Source organism: Ambystoma mexicanum, chromosome 9 (genome assembly GCF_040938575.1).
Source record: "Ambystoma mexicanum isolate Mex_15411 chromosome 9, UKY_AmexF1_1, whole genome shotgun sequence".
Classification (NCBI taxonomy): domain Eukaryota; kingdom Metazoa; phylum Chordata; class Amphibia; order Caudata; family Ambystomatidae; genus Ambystoma; species Ambystoma mexicanum.
This window is the reverse complement of record NC_090931.1, coordinates 176244798-176272487: the sequence shown is the minus strand read 5'-3', so window position 1 is coordinate 176272487 and position 27690 is coordinate 176244798. Positions and strand designations below refer to the sequence as shown.

The following is a 27690-nucleotide window of genomic DNA, read 5'->3' as shown; positions in this document are numbered from 1 at the left end:
TTCCCTCTGAAAACAGACTTGGGGTTACTTGTGTTTTAGGTTTTCCCCTTGGCGGCCAGGTAGGTGCACCCACACATGTGAGGTACCCTTTTCATCGGGACACCTGTGGGAACGCGTGACGGTAGGCCATGTGTTGTGGGGGCGTGTTTCGATGGGTGCGTCGAGCGAAATGTGCGGAAAAAGCGTTTTTTCCCCACATTTCAGACTTTGCGGGGCTGTCTGGGTAAAAAAATCTGGGGCGATGTGCGCAAATCATACCTCTGCGGATTCCCACGGGTGTCCTCTTTTCGAAAATGCATGGGGTTCCCCGTTTTCCTCGGTGGCTTGGACACCCGAGGCCCATATCTGTACGTTGTGCCGGTCGGCAGAATGTCTGAGATTTCGCTCTGAAAACAGACTTGGGGTTACTTGTGTTTTAGGCTTTCCCCTTGGCGGCAAGCTAGGTGCACCCACACATGTGGGGTACCGTTTTCATCGGGACACCTGTGGGAACGCAGGACGGTAGGCCATGTGTTGTGTTTGTGTGGTTTTCATAACGTTTTGACCCATTTGCTGGTGCCCTTTGTCTCACAACCCTTTCTTTTCCCAAATGTGACCTACATTTAGTCGCTGCTTTAGCCACCATACACTTTTGTAACCTGCACAAGTCACCTACCCTTGAAAAGGTCTGCCTGTGCTCTTTCAAAAAATGTATGGCTGCCGTTCCTTACCACATTGGTTTTCCCAATTTACACATGCTAAGTGCGTCTGGTCAGGCCGCGAGCATAAAACTCCTGTGTACCATGGCTCAGTGTTTGGCTTGTGGTATTGCTTGTTTTGTAAAAACACTACAAAAATGGTATGCTCTCCTAACTGCAAGAGTCGGGGAAATGTAGCGGAGCATTGCTTTTCTCAAAATTCATAGAAGCCATTGCCGTACCAAGCCAACCATGTCCAACACACCTTTTTTTTCAGTCATGTTCCCGCTTTTCCCCCATTCGATGGCAGTTTCCCCTACCTAGTTGTTGCCTGACCTATGCAAATCACCCCTTCCTAAACTTGGAATTTTGTCTACTTTTCAGAAATATATGCCTTTCTGTCCTCCAATTTGGCTTTCCTGCCCTTTTCTTCCATTCCGTCCATGCATGTTCAATTGGCAAAAATCGCCTATCTCTCACAAAACGGTTGATAACCCCATCAAAATAATTTTTTTCCATTTCCACTCAACCTGTTCCTGAAAGCCAACACATTGGGGAACTCAGCACAGCAAACCATTTGTTCCTAGCTCTTACAAGGAAAAAACCACAGGCTTCTTTGTACATCATTTTATTGGCATTTTTTGAAAAAACCCAAACGTTTCGCACTTTTTCCTTATTTTCTCTCACCCCCTACAGCAACCTGGGATTCCTGGGTGGCGTTACGACCGCCTACATGTGGGAAAAAAAGGAGCCAAATTTGGCCGAGATATCTCATGTAACAAAAAAGTTACAAGCCATTGAATGGCCACATACCAAAATCACCAAAAAAGGCTCTGGCACTGGGGAGAAATACCCATGGCACTTAAAGGGTTAAACACCAGAATAAGAATAGCATTCTTCCATGAGTCTGGGATACAACGATCTCGACAAACACTGTTAAACAGCTTGAACAATACATTGCTCCATATAACAGGGTCATATTTCAATACAACGGTGGCAAGTCCATTGGGTCCAGGGGCTCGAGATTTGTTCATTTTAATAATAATGGACTCAATCATTTTGGTGGAAAAGGAGAGGCCATTCTCTACAAAAGGGTCTTGGGAAGTTCTTATCTGATCTCTTATACATGGTGCTATTAATGTGGATTGTCCACATTTTCTCTCCTAATGAGTTCAGAATATAAGCTTTATTCACAATTCTTACATTATTCAAGATTTTCCAAACTGCACAGAAGACAAATATTATAGACCAATATACTTCAATACAAAACTAAGCTTTTGTGACAGTTTGAGCTCCCCTGAAAAAGGAGTCAAATGGCAGCAAAAAGGACAAAAGTAAGTAGAATAGATTACATATACTTTCTAGGCAGTGCAAATAGTATCAGTTCACCAGAATAGTTCAATTCAAGTCAATAGGCCAGGCCAAAGTCAATGGGCTAGTGTTCGGGATAGGAAAGAGCAGTTCTGGTATAAAACAGTAAAGTCTTTGCAAAGTTTCTCAGTAGTTCAGGCGAAAAAAATCATTTGTGGGGTCACAAGCTGATCAGACCTGCGAATTGGGAAAGTTTCACAAACATTTACCGCAAGAAAGGCGTTCGCTCAATCGGGTTGGCCCAGTACTTTTGTATGAAGAAAACAAATGTTGCTGAAGTCGTGGTTCCTGGCAGTTCCTGCAGATCTCGCTGTTCCTGAGCCTCAGTCGTGGGGACAAGATGGAGTACATCGGGGGCGGGGGCGGGGACTCTTGCACTGCACGGGATCGTTGAAGTAAACAAAACGGAGTCACTTTAGTTCCAGTAGCTGTAGATTCAACACCACAAACTGGTGTTCCTCTTCCTGGTTAAACCTAACCAGCCTTGAGAATGGTATCGAGGTGTCTTACGAGTTGATTGGTCCCACCAACTCAGGGGAAGAAGCCATCCTTGAAGGAGCTTCTCTGTCGAATGGAGTTTGGCAATTGGGACCTGCAGCAAGGCTTCACAGGGCAAACCAACGGTCCGGTGGTTGCAGCAGCCGTCCTCTTCCAGCTCGTCTTTGGTTCTTTCGTTCCACTCCACGAGACTTGCCTTTTAAACAATTCTCTCCCTTTCATTCCAGCCTAGCTGTCACTCACCCAGCAGGGTGGTTGTCCTTGCTGGACAGTCAGCCAGCCAATCACGCCAGAGTGCATTTGGGTCTCCGAGGAGACTAAGCCCAAGGAGTTTCAGGCACCTCCCCTCACTTCCTGCCCACCCCAGACACTCAGACGCCAAGGGCGGATTTCAGTCCTGAAGCCTGCCAAAAGCACACAAAGGGACCAAACCTGGTTTGGCGCGCAGAGACAAACACTAGAAGGACCTTTCCAAAAAGAAATGGCGAACAAAGAAGACAGGGACCCATTTAAACAAAGAAGCTTAAGGCGCTATCTTGAAAAACATGGCTCGCGTGATTTTTAGCTACTGGTGTTCGCGGTCGGGAAAAAATCATGGTAGTTCGTTGTAAAATCACTGCCACCAGCCTTTTCAATAGGAAAGGGTAGCATATGACTTCTACATGAGCGTTTAGACACAGGGGATACTATGTGACCCCTCCAGCACTCCATTGTAACATGGTGTGCGCTGGGTCTATGAATTTGCAAAGGACTAGTAAAGTCAATTTCACTTTAAATTCTCTAAGAAACAGTAGTTTATCCCAGAGAAGGTATTTAAACCTTTGGCAAGTCTAAAAGACACGGTCACTGAACTGAGGGTGCGGTGTAACATGAAAAGATGATGCCTATGGAGTTATCTACAACTCCATAATCAGAGAAAACAAATGTAAAAACACACATCAAAACACGAGAGTGGGAAAAAATGCTCACACTCTTTCTAGGTTACAAACCAAGTCCTCAAAATCCAGCAAAGTTGCTGGGGGTCTCTAAGGTGAAGGGAATTAGCACATGTATGAGAATTCTCCCTAACAGTGCCCTAGAGGTGTACTGGCTGCATACCTCTGGCAGTTGCATACAAATCTCAAAGATCCATTAAAAACGTTAAGCCAAGTATAGGCTAGGCTCATCATCATAGTGGTTTTATACCCACTACTGCTAGCAAACATTGCCAGTGGATGTTAGGAATAGTACCTTAACAAAAAGATTTTTTAAAGCACACACTAACAAACGGTCCAGCCCTTGCATGCCAGGACAGTCACTGGAGACAACACAGGCAGTGCAACTACCGCTCACAAACTGCCCCCAAGGGATGGGAGCAAAGATGGATTGGTTTTATTGAAGTTATTTCTGTCAAATATAAGCCGTTAGTCTGAGGGGAGGGCGGAGAACAGGATCGGCAGACAAAGCTTTAGAAGCCAAAGGGTTGTGGTCTATTCTTTTGATGGACATACAGCTCTGCTGATGGCTTTTAAGACTGTCATTGCTTGGTTACAGTGGCAAGAGGGACGGTGAAAGATGGGAACCTTGCATGATCAGCAGACATCTCAGTTCCTAAAAAGAAAGGAATCTACAAGCTTTGGAGATTGGCATGCAATTTCTCAAAGTAGGGGGAATCCTCCACAGGTTGTAGATTGTGCAAGGGGCTTAGTGTACACCCAGATACAAGGGACACTTATTTTCTCACCCAAGGTGATCCACAAAGCCTGAGGAAGGACAGGTGGTCAAAAGGTAATGTTCACAGCTTACCTGAGGCTCTGCCTTCTCCCCTTGACTCTCTGCCTCAGGCTTCTCTCCTTCAGTTTTGGACCCACCATCTGCCTTCTCTTGTGCACCCTCCTTCTCCTGCTGCTCACCTGCAGACTCTGCCTTCTCCTTACTTGGCTCCTCTGCTGCCTCCTCCTCTCTGCCTGCTTCTGCTTGGCTCTCATCTTCCTCCTGCGTGAAGATGAACACACATGGACAAAATCCCTCCACCAGTGGTCTTCAAACTATGGTGCTGCCCTCCCAAAGGGCCTGATGGATGGCCCAGGTGTCTGGTTAGCTCGAGGCTCCTCTAAAAGGGAGCACGGTGACTGCTTTCAACAGACAATAAGCAGATATTGCATTTGGGGGGCCCGGCAACACCATTTACTTATGAGGGGCTCAACCATGATTGAGCAAGCAACAATCCCTGACCGATTACACCTTAAAGCCTCCCATGACTTGGATACAGGTACCAGCCATTTTGCTAAATCACACTACCTTAATGATCCGCAGGTATCAGTGCTACATCACAACAATCAAATGTCTATTCCTTAACAACTAACATCTTTTAATCGGACTAATTATTTGCCTCAGGTCAGAGATGATTCCAGGGTATTTTGCAGACTGTGGTATAGAAAAAGCCCATCCTAGAACAACATGGTGTTTGAAAGGCTGGCCCTTTTCTGTAACAGTGACCAGATACTCTCCGGCAGGTGCTCCACCCTTGCAGTGGCTTTTCTCCCCAGTTTCACCACTGAAATATTATCCTGGCTATGCGCTTTATCATTATATCAATAGCATTTAGTATCCTCCAGAGGTCACATCTCACCAATAAGGTTATTCCCAAAAGGCATGCATCACCCCACCAAAGTCTGATATTTGAGCAGTCACCTCCATGCTCACCACGGGTACAATCTTACCTGCACTGTCTCAGTACCATTGTCCTTGCCATCGGAAGCAGCATTTCCACCGCCAAAAAGACTGGAAATGGTATTACCCAGTTCTTAAAAGAAAAGAAATCAAACAGATGTTAGCATCCTCCACATCTCCGCCTACTCCCTCCCCTCCTGACCAAATTTGTCTCAACAAGGTGGAGCTTGATCTTCAGACAAAGTCAAACCTAGATCATGCATTAAAGCCCATTTCAAGTGCTTTAGGATGAACCCATCAGACCCTTCAAGATACAGAAGGTGTACTATAGAACTATAGTTGTCTCGGCATGTGTCCATAGGGAGCAACTGGCAAGCTAACGATATCCTTTAATTATATTTAGCCTTGCAATGCTAACAGCTGGCTCCAGATGCAAAGTTTGAGTCTCAGCAAGTGCCACTGCTCGCACCTACAAAGTGGTGCCACTCAACTCCTCAGGAAATTAAAAAGGACACGTGAATGTTATCCCATTCGATTGTAAAGTAGTGAGGACTACAGAAAGGCCACTTTTTCCTAAGGAAATCATACCGACAATTTTACAGATGAGCACTTAATTATAAAATACAAACAGAACATGCTTAAGATGAGGACAAATTGGAAGGGTGCTTAAGAGTTAAAATCACGGTTTACCATGAAATGACCGGAAAAATAAATACCTAATGAGAAATGACAGAATTTTTGGTCAAATTATTTTTAATGCAAGGGGAGACTGGTCTGCTCCCTTCCCCCACTTCCCCTGCCTTCACATAAACCCTTACCCCACATCTATATATTAAAAATTAATAAAATAAAAATACCCAACAATTACGACCAAATTAATTCGGTCATTTCTCATTAGGTATTTTTGGATTCGATTATTTCTGCAGATACCGAAAATCACAGCTCTAAATAGGCAGGGCGTTAAGATACCATAGATGAGAGCCAGATGATATTGGACATTTACTATACACAGCAAATAACATTTTAAAAGTCTGTACTTCACAACAGAGCACAGGGTAAAGCAGGATGCAAGGAGTAGGTCACCCATGGGTGCTATACAGCAGCAGAGGATTCAGCCTGCGGTAGAAAAGCACAATAGCAGGAAAATTATACCACTGCCAATTAAAGTAGTGAGGGTAACAATGTTACATGAGTAAGTAGAAAAAGGGGCTACTAAGTAACCCCCCAGCATTCCACATATGATGTGGTGTGCTGGACCTACAAAGAGAAAAGATAAGTAAAGTCAATTTCACTTTACTATTTTTGGGAACAGTAGTTCTCACAAGAAAAGGTATTTAAACCTCAAGAGAAATCTAAATGATTTCTCAGTGACAGCACTGAAGGTGCCGTGAGTCACCATATAAAAAGTAGATCACTATGGAGTTTGTCAGACTCCAAAAACCAAGGAGAAACAATCAAAATCACGTCAAAACACATGAGAACAAGGGCTCACTCCACAAATGAGAATTCTCCCTAATAGTATCTTTAATAGGCAGGACAATTCGAATAGATTGGTCTCCTTTTTGCGCAAACTTTCCTTCTGGGATAAGTCCCAATCATTTGACTCTAAGAAAAGTGTACATTAGAAATCAATTCTGGTGCATTTCTCATACAAACCACCATGACATCTTCTCAAAGCTTCCATAGGTATGTACCATTTTCAGATCCTTTTTAAAAGCAAGTCTTTACCTCTAGCCAAGACACATTCCCACCCCTAGATGTGGGTATGACTTGCAAACTAATCTATACCAGTGTAAGCAGTAAAATACAGTTGACCATTTTTGCACCACATGCTCAGACCGACATGATCGAATCCGCAATCGCTGGGGATCAAGGGCTGAGGCAGACTGTGGGAAAAGCAACCTAGGACCTTCAACCGACCTGACAAGTTGCATGAAGAAACAGAATATGGGAGGTGAGTTGTAGCGATACCTGCTCCCCTAACTCCCTTTTAAAAGTTTGATAACTTTAATAAAATGTTTGTAACACTTAGGCTTTGCCAATGCTTGTTCACACCAGCACTCCGTAAGATAGGAACACGTATTAACTTGTCCTCCGACACATTGAACTGTTCACTGGACCCCAGAGACCCTACCTTGATTTTGTCCAGCTGTATAAACTGTGTAGAACTTTGCTGAACCTTTGGGCACAAGGCCCCATACATATAATGTATGACCTTCTGAAGTTCGGATTAATTCTCTTACCGACTTGAAGTACAAATACTAATCTATACCTTTCCTTTAAGGGATTTGATATATTTTACCCAACACCAGCAATTGTATATAGTGTTGTGGGATAGTAACCCGTTTGTAGTAATTTTTCACCGTTTTGTCCACAAGTAAATCATTTTTATACCACCTCTTGAGACTTATCCTAGACCACTTGTCTTGCTACCTTGAACTGGTTTGGCTACAGATCCCAGAGTTGTCACTGTCACAATATAGGTTGGCCTTCTATACATCTGTCCACCAGGCCAGCGAATAGGACTGATTTTCTAACACCGGGTCTGCTGCATCGCTGGTGTATCGTACTGCATCCTCTTCGTCATGTTTAATAAAAGGTACTGTGCGACTCTCGTTACAACTTAACTAGAGTTGCTTTGCTGCTCCTGTGTTGCTGCAGTGCTGATGCGTGTGTTTTGGAGTTTGCCCATACACTTCCCAGGTCCACAGCTGTGTGCCTATAGGGAACCTTCTCCAAAGTCCTGGATCTGTCCCCACCCCTTCACTCCCCCAACTAAGAGTGCATTTACTGGTTACTGAAGACTTTAGGGAGAAAGTTCATTTATGTGCCAATTCCGTTTAAACTTGTAGACCCCCCCGTGTTCGGGAGAATTCTCAGAAATGTGCCACTTCCCTCTACCTTAGAAACCCCCAGCAACTTTGCTGTATTTTGAGGACTTGAATTTTTACAACTGGAGATAATGAGACACTTTGCCCCCACTCATGTATTTTAATGTGATTTTTGAACTCTGTTTCTTTTGGTTATGGAGTCTGACAAACTCCATAGGCATCATTGTTCAAATTGTGTCACACAGCACCTTCAGTGCATATTTCCCAAAGGTTGAAATCCCTTCTCTTGGATAAACTACTGTTTCCAAGAGCAGTGAAGTGAAATTGACTTTACTTATATTTTAACATTCTAGACCCTGCACACATACCATCTAACAATAGTGTGCTGGAGGGGTTACTTAGTAACCCCTTTATCTAGCTTCTCATGTAACATTTTTATGTTGCCCTTTCCTCGATGAATGGCTTGTGGCAGTGGTTTACTTTTAACTACCGTGGTGTGCATTTACCGTGGGCTGCGTTCGCAGCTGCATTAAAGCACCCAAAAGGTGCAATTTGTCAAAATGGCCCCCGTCTTTTTTCGCCATTTCTTTGTGGAAAGGTCCTTCCTGAGATTTACTCTACGCGCCAAACCAGGTTTGGTCCCTTTGTTGGTTTTGCTTTTGGCGGGATTCACGAGTGAAGCCCGCCTCTAGCTCCAGAGTGTCTGGGTGGGAAGTGAGGGAGATGCCAGAAACTCCCTTTGCTTAGTCTCCTAGGAGACCCAAATGCACTCTGATGATTGGCCGGCTGACTGTCCGGCAAGGACAGCCACCCTGCTGAGTGACTGACGCTATGCTGGAATGAATGGGAGCGAACTGAATAAAAGACGAGGCTTTTGGCATGGAAGGCAGAGTCGACCACTGGACGAAGGAACCGAAGAAGAACTTGAAGAGGACGCCTGCTGCAACTCCTGGGCCGTTGGTTTGCCCTGTGAAGCCCTGCTGCTGTGCTGAAACTCAAATTCTTATCGACAGAGAAGCCTCTGCAAGGACGACTCTCCCTTTGAGTTGGTGGGACCAATCAATTCCAAAGTAAGCCACCTGGACATTCTCTCGGAGCTGGTTGTATTTCCACAGAGTTGCTGCTGGAAAACGAATAGCCGGGGAGAGGAACACCAGATTGTATGCTTTGCTTTTATGTTGGGCAAGAGGTCCAGGAAGATCTTCCAGACTCCCAGGAAGCAGAACTGACCGGGCCTGAGCCCCAACAGAGTGTGGGACCCCAGAAGCAAGGAAAGTCCATCCCGACAGCCAGGAACCGCAGTGTTGCTATTTGTGGTAGTCACGAGGAGCTGAAACACTGAAGTGCCACTTGTTTGAAAATTGCCGGTTGTGAGCGGTGACCAACCCATTGCAGTGCAGGAGTCCCCAGACGTCCTCCCTCTTGCCCTCACGACTGATGCCCAGGAACAGAATGACTGCTTAGTGGAACCAAAAGTAATTGCCTGCTTAAGAACATTTGTGATCTCTGGTTTGTTCTAATAACCTTTTTCTTTAACTAATGTCTAAGTGTTTTCTAAATGCCACCAGTAAGATATTAATGTCTCCAGCACCGTAGCTATTGAAGTGATCAGAGGGTGTAGGTTGCGACTGTGGCCCATCCCAAAAGGGTCTTTACTGATTTAGAAACTAAGAGTTTACAGTTTTGAAGTATATGTGTATGTTGCTTTTATATTCCTCCCTTCTGAAAGAGGCTTACACTAAATGACTGATAAATTAACACAAGGTTTCCTGAATGAACAATTATTAAGTGTTTATTTGAATACTTGTCACTGAATCTGTGCAACTCCCGTACAGCTCACATTGACCCCTCTTGAGATGAGCCTGGCTGCTCAGCCACACTACCAACCTGTGTAGTACAGACTTCTACCAAAGGTTGCAAAAAAGGTAGCAGGCGCTCCTCTCCAGAAAGACCATGGCATGATCCCCTGTTCTGAGATGAGAGTTTGCAGCACACACTTTTTGCTCACTGCCGTTCACAGATAGGAAATATCCATTTGCATATCAGTCTTTGTCCCGCACACATGGTAGTCCAGCACCGAAATGCTATGGCAATGACTCTCTGAACAAGAGTACCAACAGCAACCCCCATACACGCGTTTCAGCCTTGTTGGGCCTCATCAGTGAGGTGAAGCTGTGCCTCTGAGCACAGTGAGCAGGGAGTCCACGTCTGGTTGCCCCCAGGTAACTCAGTGACCAAAGGTTGGGTTCCTATTGCCAAGAGGTCAAGGTTGTTGTAGTGCACCCTAAGTGTACTGCATACAATCTTGCCCATCACTGCCCACCCTCACATCCAGTGTGTAGAGTTTCACCTCAGCTGAGCTAGTTGGATTCTGAAAGAAAGCCAGAAGCTCAATAGATTGGTTCATGTGGAATTTGGAAATTAATTTAGGGAGAACCTAGGATGAGTACGTAAAACCAATTTATCTTCATGGATAATAAAGAAAGGGTCCTGCACTGACAAAGCTGGCAATTCACTAACTCTTATGGAAGTAATAGCCACTAAGAAGGCAGTCTTGTATGTCAGCTGACTTGACTTATGCATAGGCTCAAATGGGGGCCCCAGGAGCGTTGCTAGTACTACATTGAGATCCTACCCAGGCGATGGGTTAGACATTGGAGGTTGGAGTCTTTTTACTCCCTCCATGAATGCCTTAATGACTGGAATTTTGACCACAATACTTTACTTTGAGAGGTGGTGTATGCTGATAAAGCCGCCAGGTGGACCTTTATAGAGTTGAATACTAACCCCAAATCTAACAAGTGGTGCATATAATTAAGAATGTGAAGGAGTACATTCTATGGGGTTCATTTGTTTTGAGTGGCACCAAATTACAAATCTTCACTTGTCAAAATAACAGCGTCTAGTGTTTTGTTTTCGTGCCTCCTTGAGGATATCCATACACCGCTGTGGTAGACTAAGGTGACCGAACTCTGACTTCAGGAGCCATCCTGCCAATTTCATTGTGTGGTTGTGGGTGCATTGTTCCCCCATGTTGGCTTAACAGGTTGGTTTGACACAGGAGTTTGATGGGATCACACATCACCATAGGGCGTTCCCCTTGGAGTCTGGTTCAGGGAACCTGGACGCAAAGTCTGGGTATTGCTTGTTTTCTCCTGTAGCTAAACAGTCTATCGTGCAGTAACCCCACAGAGAAGATGTGGTCTACAACACACGAGTCTAGTTGCCACTCTTGTTCCTCTGGTAGGGGATCTCTGCCTAGAGAGTCTGCTAGAGTGTTGTGTACCCCTGGAACGTGTTGGTAGGATAGGGATATCCCCGTTTGAGTGCCCGTTTCCATATTTTCTGCACCAACTTGGAGAGTGTGCCCCTGTTTGTTGATGTAGAACATTGCAGGTTTGCTGTCGGTTATAATTTGAACCGACTGGTTTGTCAGTTGCGCTTCGAATGCTTGAAGTGCTTTGAATACTGCTAGTAGTTCCAGCAGGTTGATATGGTTCTGTGCCGTGATCCGCATCCACAGACCATGTGCTGTGTGGTGAAGGTAATGAGCCCCCGCACCCGGAGAGCGATGCGTCTGTTGTGACAATCGTTTGGGCTTCCGGATCGTGGAAGGGTTTTCCCTTTAACAGGTTTTCTTTCGACCACCAGCGTAGATTTTGAACTGGTGTTGGCCAAACGACCACTAGACCGTCCCACTGACAACTTTCCTGAGACTGTTTCGCTAACCACGCCTGCATTGGTCGCATGCGCAGACGTGCGTGTGGGACTAGATATATGCACAATGCCATCATGCCCAGCAAACACGTGTATTTGCCAAAGCATGTTCTGCACCCTTTTCCATGGATGGAAAGGGTGAGCCTGTTCCTGGCATCTAATACAGCCCCTAGGAACTGTTTTGTGGTGTTTGGTATAAGACTTGACCATCTCATTTATCGAGAAGCTCAACTGAAAGACAAGATCTAGGGTTCTTTGCATGTTTGTCTGCAAAGATGGGGGGTTTCTCCTGTGATCTGCCAGTCATCCAGGTAGGGGTACACTGGGATTGCATCTCCTCCGCATGTGCGCTGTCACCACCGCCAGTACCTTGGTTAATACCCTTGGAGTTTAAGCTATTCCAAAAGGTTTCGGCTTGAATTGGTAGTGCTGGTTTGCGAACTTGAACCACAAGAGTTGTGCGCTGGGAGCATTGAAATAAAATAGGCATCTTTCATATCCAATGTTGCCATGTAAACCCCCCCCACGTTTTAGCAGTGGAATTACCTCTTGTAGCTTTGTCATGCAGAACATTTGTGGCTTTACATAAGTGTTTGCAAAGCGTAAATACTGGGCGCATCATTAGATTTTTTTGGCAAAAGGAAATATGTTGAATACCTTGGTTTACCTCGTTGGACGGCACAATCTCAATGGCGTCCTTGAGGAGCAGCATGTTGACTTCTACCAGGATGAGCTGTTCTTCCTTTGTTGTCTTCCTTTGTTCGATGGTCTTTCTGGGAGTCCCACACAATAACCTCCCGCTACTGGAGATTACACTCACTTGTCCGTGGTTATTCCCTCCCATGTGTGGGTGAAGTGTGAAATCCATCCCCCTACTGGGGAGACATGGGAGGGTACCTGTAGCGTGCTATTGTTTGGGAGGTGTTCCTCCACCTCTAGATGTGGAAGCTCTCCCCTGGTCGCGGGCTCTGCGCTGGCCTCTTGGATAACCCAGGAATGCTTGACCCTGGTTGTTCCATGATGTATTCTGATTTTGTCCGTATCTGGACCCTCTTTGGGAACCTTGGCTGCAAAAAGTGTTCCCGCCCCTTTGGCCCGGTTGTTAGTCAGTTGCCTAAGGGATTGGAGGGTATCATATTCCTCTTTGGCTGATTTGAGAGCATCCTCTACCGCTTTGCTAAATAGCACGGTTGGTTCCACTGGCATCTTGAGCAACGTTGCCTTGGCCTCAAGCTTGAAGCCAACGCGTGGCGCTTGAGAATGGTTCCTTCCGCAATAATACGGCCTGCATTATCTGCAGCGTCGAGGTTGTTCATCAGCAAGCTGCTGGCAGTGGCTTTGCCTTCCGCTGCCACTAGGGCAAGTCTAGACTTTAAAGGCTCTGGAGCAGAGTCGATGAGGGCGGTAATCTCATCCCATATATGGCAGTCATAGCTCACCAACAGGGTGGAATTGTTGGTTATTCTAGTTCGAAACACTGCCGAAGTTGCAACTTTCCACCACATGGTATAGAGCTTCTCGCTTTCCTGGTCTGTGGGAGCATCTGAAGAGGCTAGTGGTGTACCTGCCCTCTTCCAAGAGGTTGTGACAACTAGTGAATCCTGCATAAGCTGTCCTCTGGATAAGGGATCACATGGCGCCGGGCGAAAAAGATGTTCTATCCCCGGGTTTACGGCCCTAGTCTGATTTGGTGTTTCCAGTGATGGTTGCATTCTTCTCTGGAAAGACTAAGATGGGTATGAACTGGGTGGCAGCTTTTTTTGTCCCCCTGGATGTCTTCGACAAAATATTTGTCTTGCTGACGCTCCTGTGTTTGAATTCTGAAGTGCTCAACTGCTTTGATTAGTAAGTCATTGAATAAGGGCTGATTATCCATTGGAGAATCAGGCACTGGGGAATCCTGTTGAATTGGGGATGACATTATAGACCTCTGCCTCATCACCATTATAGTGTTGATATAGTTCCTGATCCCCTTCAGTGTCAGTATGGAGGTCATACATGTCTGCAGAAATGCAAGATATTTTTGCTGGTGGGTGTGATGAAGACATTGGTGGCGGAGAAGTTGAAGACAGGAGCTGAGAGCTTGAGCAGTAAGGGGTGCATTTTGAAAATTCTCTAGTGCATGAGGGTTTTCATCAAAGAAATTTCCAAAAAGTCACTCTGGACATCACCCTATATATGTCCTCTGCTGACCATAGGGCCGAGCTGGGTGTTAGGAAGAATCCTCATAAAATGTGCCAATTCCTTCCACCTTAGAGCCCTCCAGCTCTTTTGCTAAAGATTGGGACTTAACTTTTTATTTCTGTTTGTTTCCTGCGTTTGCTTTCATTGATTATGGAGTTTTAGACAACTCCATAGGCATCTTTTCATTTGTGTCACCCCAGCACCCTCAGTGCAGTGGCACAGGGAAGCCTTTCAGGCTTTCCTAAGGTTTAAATATCTTCTCTGGGATAAACTACTGTTTCCCAGAGAATGTCAAGTGAAATTGACTTTACTAGTCTTAGTATTCCTAGACCCAGCACACCCGATCATACAATAGAATGCTGGATGGGTTACTTAGTATCCCCTGTGTCTAGATCCTCATGTAGAAGTCAACTGGTACCCTTTCCTCTTGAAATGGCTGGTGGCAGTGGTTTTACAACGTACTACCATGATTTTTCCCGACTGCGAACACCGGTAGCGTTAAATCGAGGGAGCCATGTTTTTCAAGATGGCTCCTGAGACCCCTTTGTTTAAACAGGTCCCGGTCTTTTTTTCGCCTTTTTTTGGGAATGGTCCTTCTAGAGTTTGTCTCTGCGCACCAAACCAGGTTTGGTCCCTTTGTTTCATCACCTTTGGGGGGCTTCAGGACTGTATGGGGTGGGCAGGAAATTAGGAAGGTGCCCGAAACTCCCTGTGCTTAGTCTCCTAGGACACCCAAATGCACTCTGGCGTGATTGGCTGGCTGACTGTCCGGCAAGGACAGCTGCCCTGCTGGGCGAGTGGCAGCTAGGGTGGACTGAATGGGAGGAAATTGGATAAAAAGGCAAGTCTCTTGGCTTCGAAGGCAGAGTCGACTACTGGAACGAAAGAATCGAAGACGAACTTGAAGGAGGACGGCTGCTGCAATTCCTGGACCGCTGGTTTGCCTGGTGAAGCCCTGCTGCAGGTCCGAATTGCTAAATTTATCTCGACAATCAACTCGACAACAAGTCACCTCGGAGCTGGTTGTATTTTTCTCAGAGTGCTGCAGGAAACCGAATACCCAGAGAGAGGGACACCAATGTGTGCTCTACTACAGCTACCGGAATTGAAGCTGCATCTTTTTCTTCATTTTTAAGGTACTGTGAAGTTAGACTAAGTACTTACCACTCGCGCTGAAAGTGTTTGAAACCTTCGCAACTAGCAGGCCTAATCAGCTTGTGACCCCACAAAATTCTTCTTACCAACTTCTACAGAGACTTTACCGTTTACTTACAGAGCCGTTTTTACCTATCCAAGACTTTAGCCCATTGACTTTGGCCTAGCCTATTGAATTGACGCTTCTGGTGAACTCAAAGTATCTGCACCGTCTAAGAATATTTGTAATCTTTATTAACCTATGCCTTTTTGCTCCTCCTTCAAAGTAGTCTAAATGCCTCAGAAACGTATAGTATAAGGTATTGAGGTATATTTGTGTGTGATATATATTTCCTCCTTCTATTGAATATTTTATAACTGACTGTTTTACCAAGAAACCTTGAGTGTACAAGTGTATTTGAGTACTTGTGATTGTAGACCTCTTTAACACCCTTACAGCTCACATTCCCTCTTGAGAAGCCTGGCTGCTCAGCTCTGCTACCAAAAAACTGTAGTACATACTTACACCAAAGGTTGGTTTTGCTTACACCTGTAGTCATAGTGGTGTCTAGTGCTCCCAAAGGGTACTGCATACAAACTCTGCCTAACATTGGGGATGACCCCCCCTCCCCCTGGGTAGGCTATGGCAGGGACTTGTGGTGGAGAAGTAGGTAGGCCTTTATTTTGTAAGGCCTCACTTAAGGAACACTCAGCTTCCTGTGGAACAGTTACAATCTCTTTTGAAGGGGTAGACTTGTCCCTACGAGCCCGGTCTTGTTCTTATGAGACTTATCTCAATGATTAGAGTTTTTGAAGAAGATTTCTTGGAATTCGAAGGCTTAAACAGTCCTTCTGGGACATGTTTCTTAACCAGGTGAGAACTGACTTTCAAGCCAGTTGCGACGCAATATATCGAGTTTCGGCATTGGAAGGGACCTCTGCCTCATCTGTCGAAGTTTGGTCGAAGGAGTTTTATGGGCGTGTCCTTTGTCTTATGGGGCCTGTCATGGGGCTGCCGGTATTTCGAGTGCCCAGGAGAGGGAATCTACCCCTAGACCCCAAATCTGGGCGTTTGGTTGGCAGCGCCGACACATCGCAGCGCAGTGTGCTTAGTGTGGAAGAGTAAGTGCTCTAGCCACCGTGTGTCATCCCCACAACAGGGCCACGGGCCTGTCTATTAGGGTCAGGGGCTTGCACTTGGGAACTTGGATCGCCCTCGCCATCCAAAAAGACAGCAACACTGCAGTCACTGGAGGCTCCCTCCACGTCCATGGCGGCTTCGAACCTGCATGGCGTAATTGGCCCAGCGTTTATTTCTGCTATTTACAAGGGTCTTAGGTCGAAAGAGCTTGCAAGCTCACTGGGCCTTTCGCCGTGGTCGCTCTTCAAACACAGGTTGCACACTCTGTCGATCCTCGGAAATTTTCCATTACAAGTGGGGCAGAATTTAAAGGGTATCCTATCCATGTCTGGGAAGGGCAGCCCGGCGATAAAGGGAAAATGTGGGAAAATGCATTGTCAATGACCGCCCCCCATTTTCCCTACTGTATGGGCCTAGGCCCGGTGGGCCTTGCAAGGCAGAGATGGTCCGTCGAAACTTGACTCCATCCGCCAGCGTGGTCTTATACTTTCCAGCGCGAAGATGTTGGAAGTACAAGGACAGCAAGAGTGACTAGAATTATACTTTTCGTAAGTAAATGGCGTCAGCCGAGATAGAACTCTGCGATAAGCGACCGCTCATGATGGCAGAAAAAAAAATCTGAAGGTCCTCGACGCGTGAAGCACCATCGGTACAGTGGATGTGTCACTATGGATAGTATAAATTTCTCACTGGAATCGTATTTCTGATGCTTGCATCTACTTATATTCACATGCTGTGCATAGGCCGACATCTAGTGGAAGCTGCAGAGTATTACAGTTTTTTTCAAAACTCTAAAAGGGACGTCGACAGGGCATGCCAGTAATACTAACCCTAGTGGGACGTCCACTGTACCCATGATGCTTCATGCGTACGAGGTCCCTCGGATTGTTATTTTTCTGACATGATGTAGCATGAAGTGTAGCAGGAGTACAGTTTTATCCAAACAGATACGTATCAGACAAGCTCATAAGCATCCATGCGCCTTCTCTCCGAGGGGAGTATGGGTGGGCGCATGTGAATCTAAGCAGATAAAAGCATCAGAAATACGATTCTGGTGAGTAATGGATCCCTTCTGAGGCTTGTGGAATCTGCTTAGATCACATGCTGTACATAGATTAGCAAGCAGTGTTCGGAGGTGGGATGTGAGAGGGTTCATGGTCGAACAGATATCTTAGAACCGCTTGTCCCACCTGTATCTGTCTTGGAACAAGTGTCAATGTAGTAATGCTGAGTGAACGTGTGTACTGAGCTCCATGTAGCTGCTTTGCAAATGCTGGATAGAGACATTTGCAATGAAAGCCAGAGTGGCTCCTGTGCTCCTTATGGCGTGTGCTCTGGGCGTAAAAGGCAGTGTCTTGTTTGATAGGGAATAGCACAATTGTATACATCCGACTATCCACCTGGAGATAGCATTCTTTGAAATGCGGTCTCCTGCTCTGCCTGGTGCTATGGAAACAAACAGTTGATCTGTTTTTCTTAGCGGTCTGGTCTTGTCTACATAGTAGAGGTCCGCCCACCTCACATCTAGTGTGTGGAGTTTAACCTAAACTGAGCTGGTGCGTTCCTGAAAGAAAGCCGGTAGCTCGATAGACTGGTTTACGTGAAATTTACAGATGAATTTAGGGGAGAACCTAGGGCGAGTATGTAAAACCAGCTTGTCCTAGTGTACAACAAAGAAAGGATCCAGCACTGACAATGCTTGCATTTCACCAACTCTTCTTATGGCAGTGATAGCCACTAAGAAGGCAGTCTTATAAGTTAGGTGTTTAAGGCTAGACTTGTGCATCGGCTCGAAGGGAGGTCCCATGAGCTTATCAAGTACAATGTTGAAATCGCATCCTGGCAGCGGATTAGCGTAAGCAAATTTCCATGACGAGTTCATCCATAGGGCGTTCTCCTTGGAGTCTGGCTGGGGGAACCTGGACATGAAGTCTGGGCATTGACTGTTTGCTTGTAGCAAACAAGTCTATTGTGGGGAAACACCATTGGGAGAAGAGGTATCTCTGCTCAATGAGTCTGCCAGAGAGTCGAGTTCCCCAGGAACGTGCTGTGATGATAGGAATCTCTTCAGTTTGAGTGCCCATTTCCAAATTTGTTGTGCAAGCCTGTACAGATTTGGAGAAAGTGTGCCCCCCCCGCGTTTGTTGATGTAAAACATTGCTGTAGTGCTGTCTGTCAGGACTTGGACAGATTGGTTTGCTAAGTGAACTTCGAATGTCTGAAGGGCTTTAAATGCTGCCAGCAGTTCTACCAGATTGATGGGGTTCTGTACCGCCACACAAGACCACAGACCCTGAGCTGTGTGGTGAAGGTAATGTTGCGACGATCGCCTGTACTTACGGATCGTAGAAGGGTTTCCCCTTCAACAGATTTTCTCTTGTCCACCAACAAAGATTTTGTACTAGTGTTGGCGAAACAACTAGATCGTCCCACGGACCACTTGCCTGGTCCCATTGTTTTGACAACCACTCCTGCATGGGTCGCATGCGTGCCTGAGGTATCAGGTAAATGCAAGATGCCACCATGCCTAGCAAACGCATAGCTTTGTGCACCCTTATCTGGCTGCTGGCCTGATTTGCAGTACCATGTTTTGGACTCTTTCCTCCAACGGAAAAGACAACCCACTCTTGTGTTTAGGAACCGTTTGGTTGTGCTTGGCACTAAGCTCGATTTTTTTCTCATTGATGGAGAAGCCCAATTGAAAGATAAGATTGATAGTTCTTTGAATGTTTTTCCTGCAAATAAGGGGAGGGAGACTCCCCTGTAATCAGCCAGTCGTCCAAGTAAGAATACACTGGATTGCCTCCCTGTGCAGGTGTGCCGCCACCACTGCCAGTACCTTTGTGAATACCCTTGGAGCAGATGCTATTCCGAAGGGAAGCACATTGAATGGTTAGTGCTGGTTCGCTATCTTGAAACGCAAGAATCTGTGTGCTGGGAACATTGAAATATGAAAATAGGCATCTTTTATATCCAGTATTGCCATGCAATCCCTTTTTTTAGTAGAGGGATTACCTCTTGTATTGTAGTCATGCAGAACTTTTGTGGCTTGACATTTGTTTGTAGGGCGCAAATATAACACTGGGCGCATTTAGATCTTTCTTTGGCACAAGGAAGGAAGTTGAATAGATACCCTTGTTTACCTGGTTGACCGGGACGACTTCTATGGCATCCTTTATAAGCGTGGCGATTTCCTCGAGGAGGATGCGCTTGTGTTCTTTGGAGTGGGTATTTTGGCATGCGGGGTGGTTCCGGGGGTCGCTCAGGGAGCTCTATACAATATCGGCCTGTTAGGCAGAATTGCATGCAGTACCCTCTAGGACCATCACACACAATTAGGACTCCAGGTGTAAGCAAAACCAAACTTTGGTATAAGCCTGCACCACACAGTCTTTGGTAGCAAGCTGAGCAGCCAAGCTTATCTCAAGAGGGAATGTGAGCAGTAAATGATGTTACACAGAGGTCTTTGAATCACAGTGGTTCAAGTAGACACTCAAGGTTTCTTGGTAAAACACGTATTAATTTATTACATTCATTTAGAAAACATTCACTAGGAGGAGCCAACTTAATGTTATACACAAATATGACATGCATTACTTACCGTAATAGCATTTCTGATGATTGTATCTGCTTAGATTCACATGCTGTGCATATGGTCTGACATCCAGTGGTAACCGCAGAGTATTGCGTCTTGTCTTTCGGCAACCGAAAGGGGACGTCGGCATAGGCGTGTCTGTAACACTATCCCTATCGTGACGTGTGACGTATGTAGTACCCAAAATCCCTCACGCGCCGAAGTCCCTCTGATTTTATTTTTTCTGCCATGTGGGAGCCCAAGGCTATAGTGAGTAAGCACATAAAGAGAGAAAGTAGTAAGACATCCATGTTCCTTCCACCCTGAGCGGGGAGGTAGGGAGGGCGCATGTGAATCTAAGCAGATACAATCATCAGAAATGCTATTACGGTAAGTAATGCAGGCCTTCTGATGCTTGTTAATCTGCTTAGAATCACATGCTGTGCATAGACTAGCGAGCAGTACCCGTAGTTGGAGGTGGGTTGTAAGAAGGAACAGTAGAGAAAAGATGTCTTAGTACTGCTAGTCCCACCTGAGAATCAGACTTAGAATGAGTGTCTAGGCAATAGTGTTTTGTAAAGGTGTGTACAGAACTCCAGGTTACCGCTTTGCAAATGGCCTCAAGAGGAACATTTGCAATTAAAGCTATGGAAGCCCCAGTGCCTCGAGGAGTGTGCTCTAGGCTTGAAGGGCAGTTCTCTCTTAGCAAGAGTGTACCAGTGTCATGCATTTGACAATCCACAAAGATAGCTGATTTAGAGACAGGATCCCCTTCTCTACCAGCTGCCACTCAAACAAAGAAATGTTTAGTCTTCCTTAGTGGTTTAGTTCTTTCCAGGTAAAACATGACTGCCCTGCGCACGTCTAGTGTGTGAAGGCTTCTTTCAGCCATGTTAGTAGGGTTCTGGAAGAAAGTGGGTAGTTCGATTGACTGGTTCACATGGAACTTCGAAATGAATTAAGGCGCAAACCTGGGATGTGTGCGCAGAACTACCTTATCCTTGTGAACTGTAACAAAGGGGTCTAAGACAGAAAGCCTGTAGTTCGCTAACCCTTCTGATAGAAGTGATAGCCACTAGGAAGACTGTCTTATAAGTCATGCTTTATGCATAGGCTCAAAGGGATCTCCCATGAGCCTGGTCAAAACCACCTTCAGATCCCATCCAGGGACTGGGTGAGAGATGGGAGGATAAATCCTCTTAATCCCTTCCATAAAGTCTTTAATCACTGGTATTTTCCACGACAATATTTTTTGTTGTGATGTGGTGTAGGCTGACAGAGCAGCCATATGAACCTTTAGGGAATTGAAGACTAACCCAGAGTCCAACAGGTGGGTTAGATACAACACAATGTGTGAGGGTGAGCAATCGATGGGGATGGACGCCCTTGGAATTGCACCAGATGACAAAACGTTTCCATTTGCTGGCATAGCAATAATGTGTATTAGGTTTTCTCACTTCCCTGAGTATGTCCATGCATCTGAGGGAGTTGCAGGTGTCCAAACTCTATGATCTCAGGAGCCAGGCTGCCAAGTTTAACGTTTGTGGGCATGGGTGTAGGGTCTCCCCCCCTGTCCTGAGACATGCTGTACGGGCAGGGCAGCTTGACTGGTGGGAGTGTGACATTTCCATCAGGTGCGCGAACCAGGGTTGGTGGGCCCACATGGGGGCCACCAGTATCATCGTAACTGGTTCCTGGTGCATCTTGTGCACTATCTTGTTGAGGATGGGAGTGTAGACAAATTTCCCTGACCAAGTTATCCAGAGACCGTTCCCATTGGATCGGTTCTGGGGGTACCTGGAGGCGTAGTCTTGGCATTGGGCGTTCTCCTGAGTAGCGAACAGGTCAATCTCGGGGAAACCCCATTCTGTGAAGACGTTGGACACAATGTCTTCGTGCAGTCGCCATTCGTATTCTTCTGGCAGAGGAAAATCTCTGCTGAGTAAGTCTGCCAGAAGATGGAGTTCCCCTGGAACATGGTGGGACAACAAAAACATCTTGTGTTTGAGAGCCCATAGCCAAATGTTTTGGGACCGCTTGGATAGCCCTGGAGAGTGAGTGCCCCCCTGTTTGTTCAGGTAATACATTGCTGTAGTGCTGTCGGTTAGAATCAGCACTGTCTTCCCTTGCAGTTGCATCCGAAAAGCTTTGAATGCTTTGAACACCGCTAGTAGCTCCAGTAAGTTTATATGGTTGGACGCTACTTGAGGGGAACCACACTCTGTGTGCTGTCTGCTGAAGCAGGTGAGCACACACCCTGTGAGAGATGCATCTGTCGTGAGAGTGGCTTCCACTACAGGGGTGGTGAAGGTCTTCCCCTTCAAGAGGTTTTCTCTTGACCACCACTGCAGAGAGAGAACGAGGGCTGGCGAGACAACAGATCTTCCCATTGTCTGCTGGCCTGACACCACTGGCTGTTGAGCCACTCTTGCATGGGACGCATGCACAGCCGCACGTGGGGAACCAAGTATATACATGACACCATCATCCCTAGCAAATGCATCGCTTTGCATACCGTCACCTCTTGACTGGCTACATATTGAGGAATCAGAGAGCATGTTCTGAACCATCTTGCTGGAGGGGAAGACAAGGCCCTCTTCCGTCCGAATCAGCGCTCCCAGAAGAACAAGTTACTTCTTACCTTGTGACGTTCTTTCGATGGGATGTTCGTCCGACGTATTCCTCATCTTTGATAATTCATCTCCAGCTTGCTGGCCTCGGAATTTTTTTCTCTGTAGAGGGCGCTGCACATCGACGTCCGAGTCGATGTCCCTCGACAGCCACCGTATCGGCGCCGACGTCACCATGCCCATAAATAGCCACGCGTGGCGTCCGTTGCTCAGTTCCGTTTTGTAGCATAAGATAAGTCATGCCTGAATTGGTTATTGACCTTGAAGGAGCGTAAACTGCAACCACAAGGGAAGTATTACTGCGGGGATGGATGGGAGGGGCGATAAGGAATACGTTGGAGGAACATCCCATCGAAAGAACGTTACAAGGTAAGAAGTAACTTGTTCTTCGAAGGGATTGTGTCCTCCGACGTATTCCTAATCTTTGATAGACTCCCATAGCAGTGGCATGTAATTGGAGGTGGGAGTAATAATGTCATGTATCCCTTTTAGGAATTAACCGAATGTAGTACGGCTTTGCCAAATCTGGTCTCTTGACTAGTGGAGGAATCCAGGTTGTAAAATTTTGTGAATGTATGTGCGGACGACCATGTGGCAGCCGCACATATGTCTCGGACCGGTACCCCTCTTTGGAGGGCCAAAGAGGCTGCGATGACCCTGGTTGAATGAGCCCTAAGATTTTGGGGTGGCTCTTTCCCTGCCAGTTTGTAACATTCCAGAATGGCCAAAATAATCCACCTGGAAATGGTCTGTTTTGTTATGGGTAGTCCCAACTTGTGACCTGAGTATCCTACAAACAGTTGGTCTGCTTGCCTAATCCTAGCCAGTATGCTGATGTAAAATCTCAGAGCTCGCCTTGGGTCCAGCCTATGTAGCCTTTCTCCCTCTTTCCCCGGATGGGGAGGAGGGTAGAACGAAGGTAAGGTAATTTTCTGAGTGATATGAAATTCAGAAACCACCTTTGGGATGAAATTAGGCTTCACCTGTAGGACAACTTTGTCCTTATGGAAAATTGTATTGGGGGGAGGTTTACAAGAGCGCTTGTAATTCGCTGACTCTCCTAGCAGATGTTAGTGCTACCAATAGGACAAAGTGAGAAATCTCAGCAAACAAGAGTGGAGTGGTTCGAATGGAGTACCCATTAGGAAATTGAAGACTAAATTCAAGTCCCATAAGGGAACTTGGAATGGTCTTGGAGGCTAAACATTAGTTAATCCCTTGAGAAATTATTATATTACTAGAGGTAGTTTGAAATACGATGGTTCCTCCGCAGTGCGCTTAAAGATTGAAAGCGCTGCGAGATCGCCTTTTACAGTGCCAACTTGAAGGCCCGAGTTTGCCAAGTAGAGTAGAAACGATAACACCGTTGGTATACCACATGAAAAAGGGTTGATATTCCCTTCTCTACACCAGCTGCAAAACTTGTTCCAACGGCAGCGGTATAAAGACTTTGTTGCTGGCCTTCTGTCCGAAAGCAACACCTCCAGGACGTCATCAGGGAGGTCCCAAACCTTGTACCTCACCCTTTCAGGAGCCAAGTGTGAAGGTTGAGGGTTCTGATGTCTGGATGGAGAACCTGATCTCCCTTCTGTGAGAGAAGATTCTCTTTGAGTGGAAGACGGATTGGAGGACAGATGGACATATCTAGAAGGTCCGGGTACCACGTTCTTCTGGCCCAGTCCGTGGCAATTAGGATCATGGTTTTCTGGAATCTTCTCAACCTCCTGATCATTTGAGGAATAACAGGGACTGGTGGAAACGCGTAAAGGAGTGGGAACTCCCAGTCCACTACAAACACGTCCCCTAGATCTCCTCTCTGGGGAAATTCCCTTGAACAGAACAGATCGCACTTCCTGCTGGTGGCGACAGATCCACCTGAGGGGTTCCCCAAAGGGCGAAGATCTCTTGAAGGACTTCCTGAGCTAGCTCCCACTCGTGGGAGACTACTCTGCCTGCTCAGAGCGTCCGCTGTCAAGTTCTTCTCTCCGGCTAGGTGGACTGCCGATAGAGATTTTCCTTCCTGAATTGCCCAAAACCAGAGCTGCATTGCCTCTCTGCACAGTGGCAGTGACCCTACGCCTCCTCTTTTGTTGAGGTAGTGCATGGCCAACGTGTTGTCCGTCATCATCAGGACAAGTCTCCCTTGTACTGATGGCAGGAAAGCTTTCAGTGCTAGTCTGATCGCTCTCAGCTCCAATAGGTTGATGTGTAGTCTGGACTCCGATGCAGACCAACAACCGCTGATGGTCAAGTTGTTGGTATGGGCTCCCCACCCCGTGAGTGAGGAGTCTGTGACTACTGTTATCTACGGCCATGGTTGCCAAAACAGTTCTCCTTTCAAGATGTTCTCTGGATAGGCCCACCATTGAAGGTCGTGCACTACCTTGTCCGGAATCCGGAGGAGATCTGTCAGCTTTGTTCTGGCGGGTTCAATTGAAACGTGCCTATGCGAGGAGAAACAATTTAAGGCGGAACAGGAGTAAGGCCCACCGCCGCTGCAATTCTTACGATGCTACTCTGGATAGTCGCTGAATCGTCGAGAGACAGTCCGATGATTTATCGGCAGTTGAAATACCATCCGCGGCACTAGAGGGCCTAGCGGTCGGTTTTCCGGGTAGTGGCCTAGCTGTAGTTTTTAGGCCTACTGAGGCCTTGGAAACCGACGGGCTCCCCAACTTCGACGCGTGGAGGTTTTGGAGTAGCGCCCTCGGTTTGTTTTGATTGCCCAGTCGCAATACGCTGCTGCGGATGCAGCAAAGGCTTTGGATCGGAGCGATCCGGGGGAACCGGCGAAGTTCTCGGTTGCCCCGCTGGCGCTTTCGCCTTTTTCAACGAAGGCGTCGAAATTGGCGTAGGGGTTGTGTGCTTAGTGCGATGTGCTTGTACGCCCCTGTCGCCGGTTGTAGTCCCTGTAGCAAGACCAGAGTCAAACCTGGAAGGGTCGGGGACGGGCGTGGCGGACCTTGAAGTGTCTGCCTCAAGGTCTATAACATCCGCGTTGGATATTTGGTCATCTGAAGTATCCCCGTCACTTTCGGCTGGTGCGGTGGTGGGGGGAGGGGGCTCCACACGTGACATGCCGTACGCGGCCCACCGCTTTACACGGGACTCCTTACCGGTCTTAGGCCGAATGAGTTTGCACGCCGCACACCGCTTCTTGACATGCTCTAGGGGGAGACAGGCATTACACGTCCTGTGTTTGCCCTTCCAAGGATATCTGACCCTACACTTAGGGCAGAATCTAAAAGGAGTCCTTTCCATAGCAAAAGGGAAGGGTGACTAGACCGAAAGGGAAAAGAGGGGAAGGAGGAAAGACATACTAAACAATATGGCCACCCCAACCCCACTCTCCCTACTGTATAGGCCGGCCAGAGGGCACAACCACGTGGAAAATCCGGCCACTGGATCTTAGGTGCCGAAACCACAGCCGTAGACTATTCCCCGTAGTCTTCGTCGAAGATGTTCTTATTGGCGAAGTGACTTAACGGGGAATAAACTGACAATAAGGTAAAGATAAACAATGTCTCTAGTAAGAGCTCCGCTATAGTGTGACCAGTTATCTGGGCGGAAAAAACAATCTGAGGGACCTCGATGCTTGAGGGGTTTTTGGGTACTACATAAGTCACAATAGGGATAGTGTTACAGACATGCCTATGACGACATCCCCTTTTGGTTCCCGAAAGACAAGATGCAATACTCTGCGGTTACCACTGGATGCCGGACCATATGCACAGTATGTGATTCTAAGCACATTAACAAGCATCAGAAACTTCAATACCAAACCAATAGGTTTGAGTAATTTAGGCTACCCTGAAGTAGGAGCAAAATGGCATTTCAGTCACTTTAAATAGGAGTAAAAGGCACAAGCTAATAAAATGGATCACATACTTTCTTAGGCAATTCAAATAGTTTGTTCACTAGAAGAGTCAATTCAATAGGCCTAGGCCAGAGTCAGTGGACTAGTGTCTTGGATAGGAAAGAGCAGTTCTGGTAGTAAACGGTAAAGTCTTTGGCAAAGTTCTCAGAAGTAGTTTGTACAAAAAAGAATCATGTTGGGTCACAAGCGGATTAATCCTAAAAGTTGGGAAAGTTCCACGAACATTCTCCGCGAGAGGCAAGTTCTCTCAATTGGGTTGGCACAGTAGCTTAATATGAAGAAAAGATGCAGCTGAAAATGTTGGTTCCTAGCAGTTCCTGCAGATCTCACGGTTCCTGAGCCTCAGTCGTGGGGACAAGAGGGAGGATGTGAGGGGACTCATGCACTGCACGGGGACTGGTCAAAAAGCTGGCAAATGGAAGATCTTCAGTACGAGTAGCTGTAGTCAAGCACACAAGCTGGTGTCCCTTTCCCTGGTTAAACCCAACCAGCTCCGAGAATGGTATCCAGACGGCTTACAAGTTGATTGGTCCCACCAACTAAAAGGAAGAAGTCCTCCTTGAAGGGGCTTCGCTGTTGAGAGGAACTTGACAATTCGGACCTGCAGGAGGGCTTCACCAGGCAAACCAACGGTCCAGGATTTGCAGCAGCCGTCCTCTTCCAGCTCGTCTTCAGTTCCTTAGTTCCAGTGGTCAACTCTGCCTTCCAAGCCAAGAGACTTGCCTTTTATTTAGTTTTCTCCCTTTCATTCCAGCCTAGCTGCCACTCACCCAGCAGGGTGGCTGTCCTTGCCGGACAGTCAGCCAGCCAATCGCACCAGAGTGCATTTGGGTCTCTTAAGAGACTAAGCACAGGGAGTTTCGGCTACCTCCCTCACTTCCTGCCCACCCCAGACACTCAGGTGCCAGAGGCGGTCTTCAGTCCTAAACCCGCCAAAGGCATAAGAACAAAAGGGGACCAAACCTGGTTTGGTGCACAGAGAAACTCTAGAAGGGCCTTTCCAAAAGAAAGCGCAAAAAAAGAAGACCGGGACATGTTTAAACAAAGGGGCTTAAGGCGCCATCTTGAAAAACATGGCTCCCGTGATTTTTAGCTACCGGTGTTCACGGTCGGGAAAGATCATGGTAGTTAGTTATAAAACCACCGCCACCAGCCATTTCGATAGGAAAGGGTAGCATTTGACTGCTACATGAGTTTCTAGACACATGGATACTAGGAAACCCCTCCAGCACTCTATAGGAAGATAGTGTGTGCTGGGTCTAGGAATTTAAAGAAACTAATTAAGTCAAAGTAACCTTACATCCTCTGGGAAACAGTTTATCCCAGAGAAGGTATTTAAACCTTTTTGGAAGTCTAAAAGACATCCCTATGTCACTGCACTGAAGGTGCTGTGTAATACATGAG

The 27690-nt window shown here is 46.6% G+C and overlaps 1 protein-coding gene across 2 annotated transcripts in view; it reads right to left on the bottom strand.

The window, feature by feature from the left end:
- The window catches only part of HYOU1 (hypoxia up-regulated 1), a 485286-nt gene that overhangs the window by 121617 nt on the left and 335979 nt on the right, over positions 1-27690 (bottom strand). For both annotated transcript variants that reach the window (XM_069614392.1, XM_069614393.1), the window contains exons 16-17: positions 5249-5331; positions 4332-4520 (exon numbers count right to left, since the gene is read on the bottom strand). In XM_069614392.1, the coding sequence (XP_069470493.1) occupies positions 4332-4520; positions 5249-5331 (272 nt within the window). The remainder of the gene's footprint in view (positions 1-4331; positions 4521-5248; positions 5332-27690) is intronic.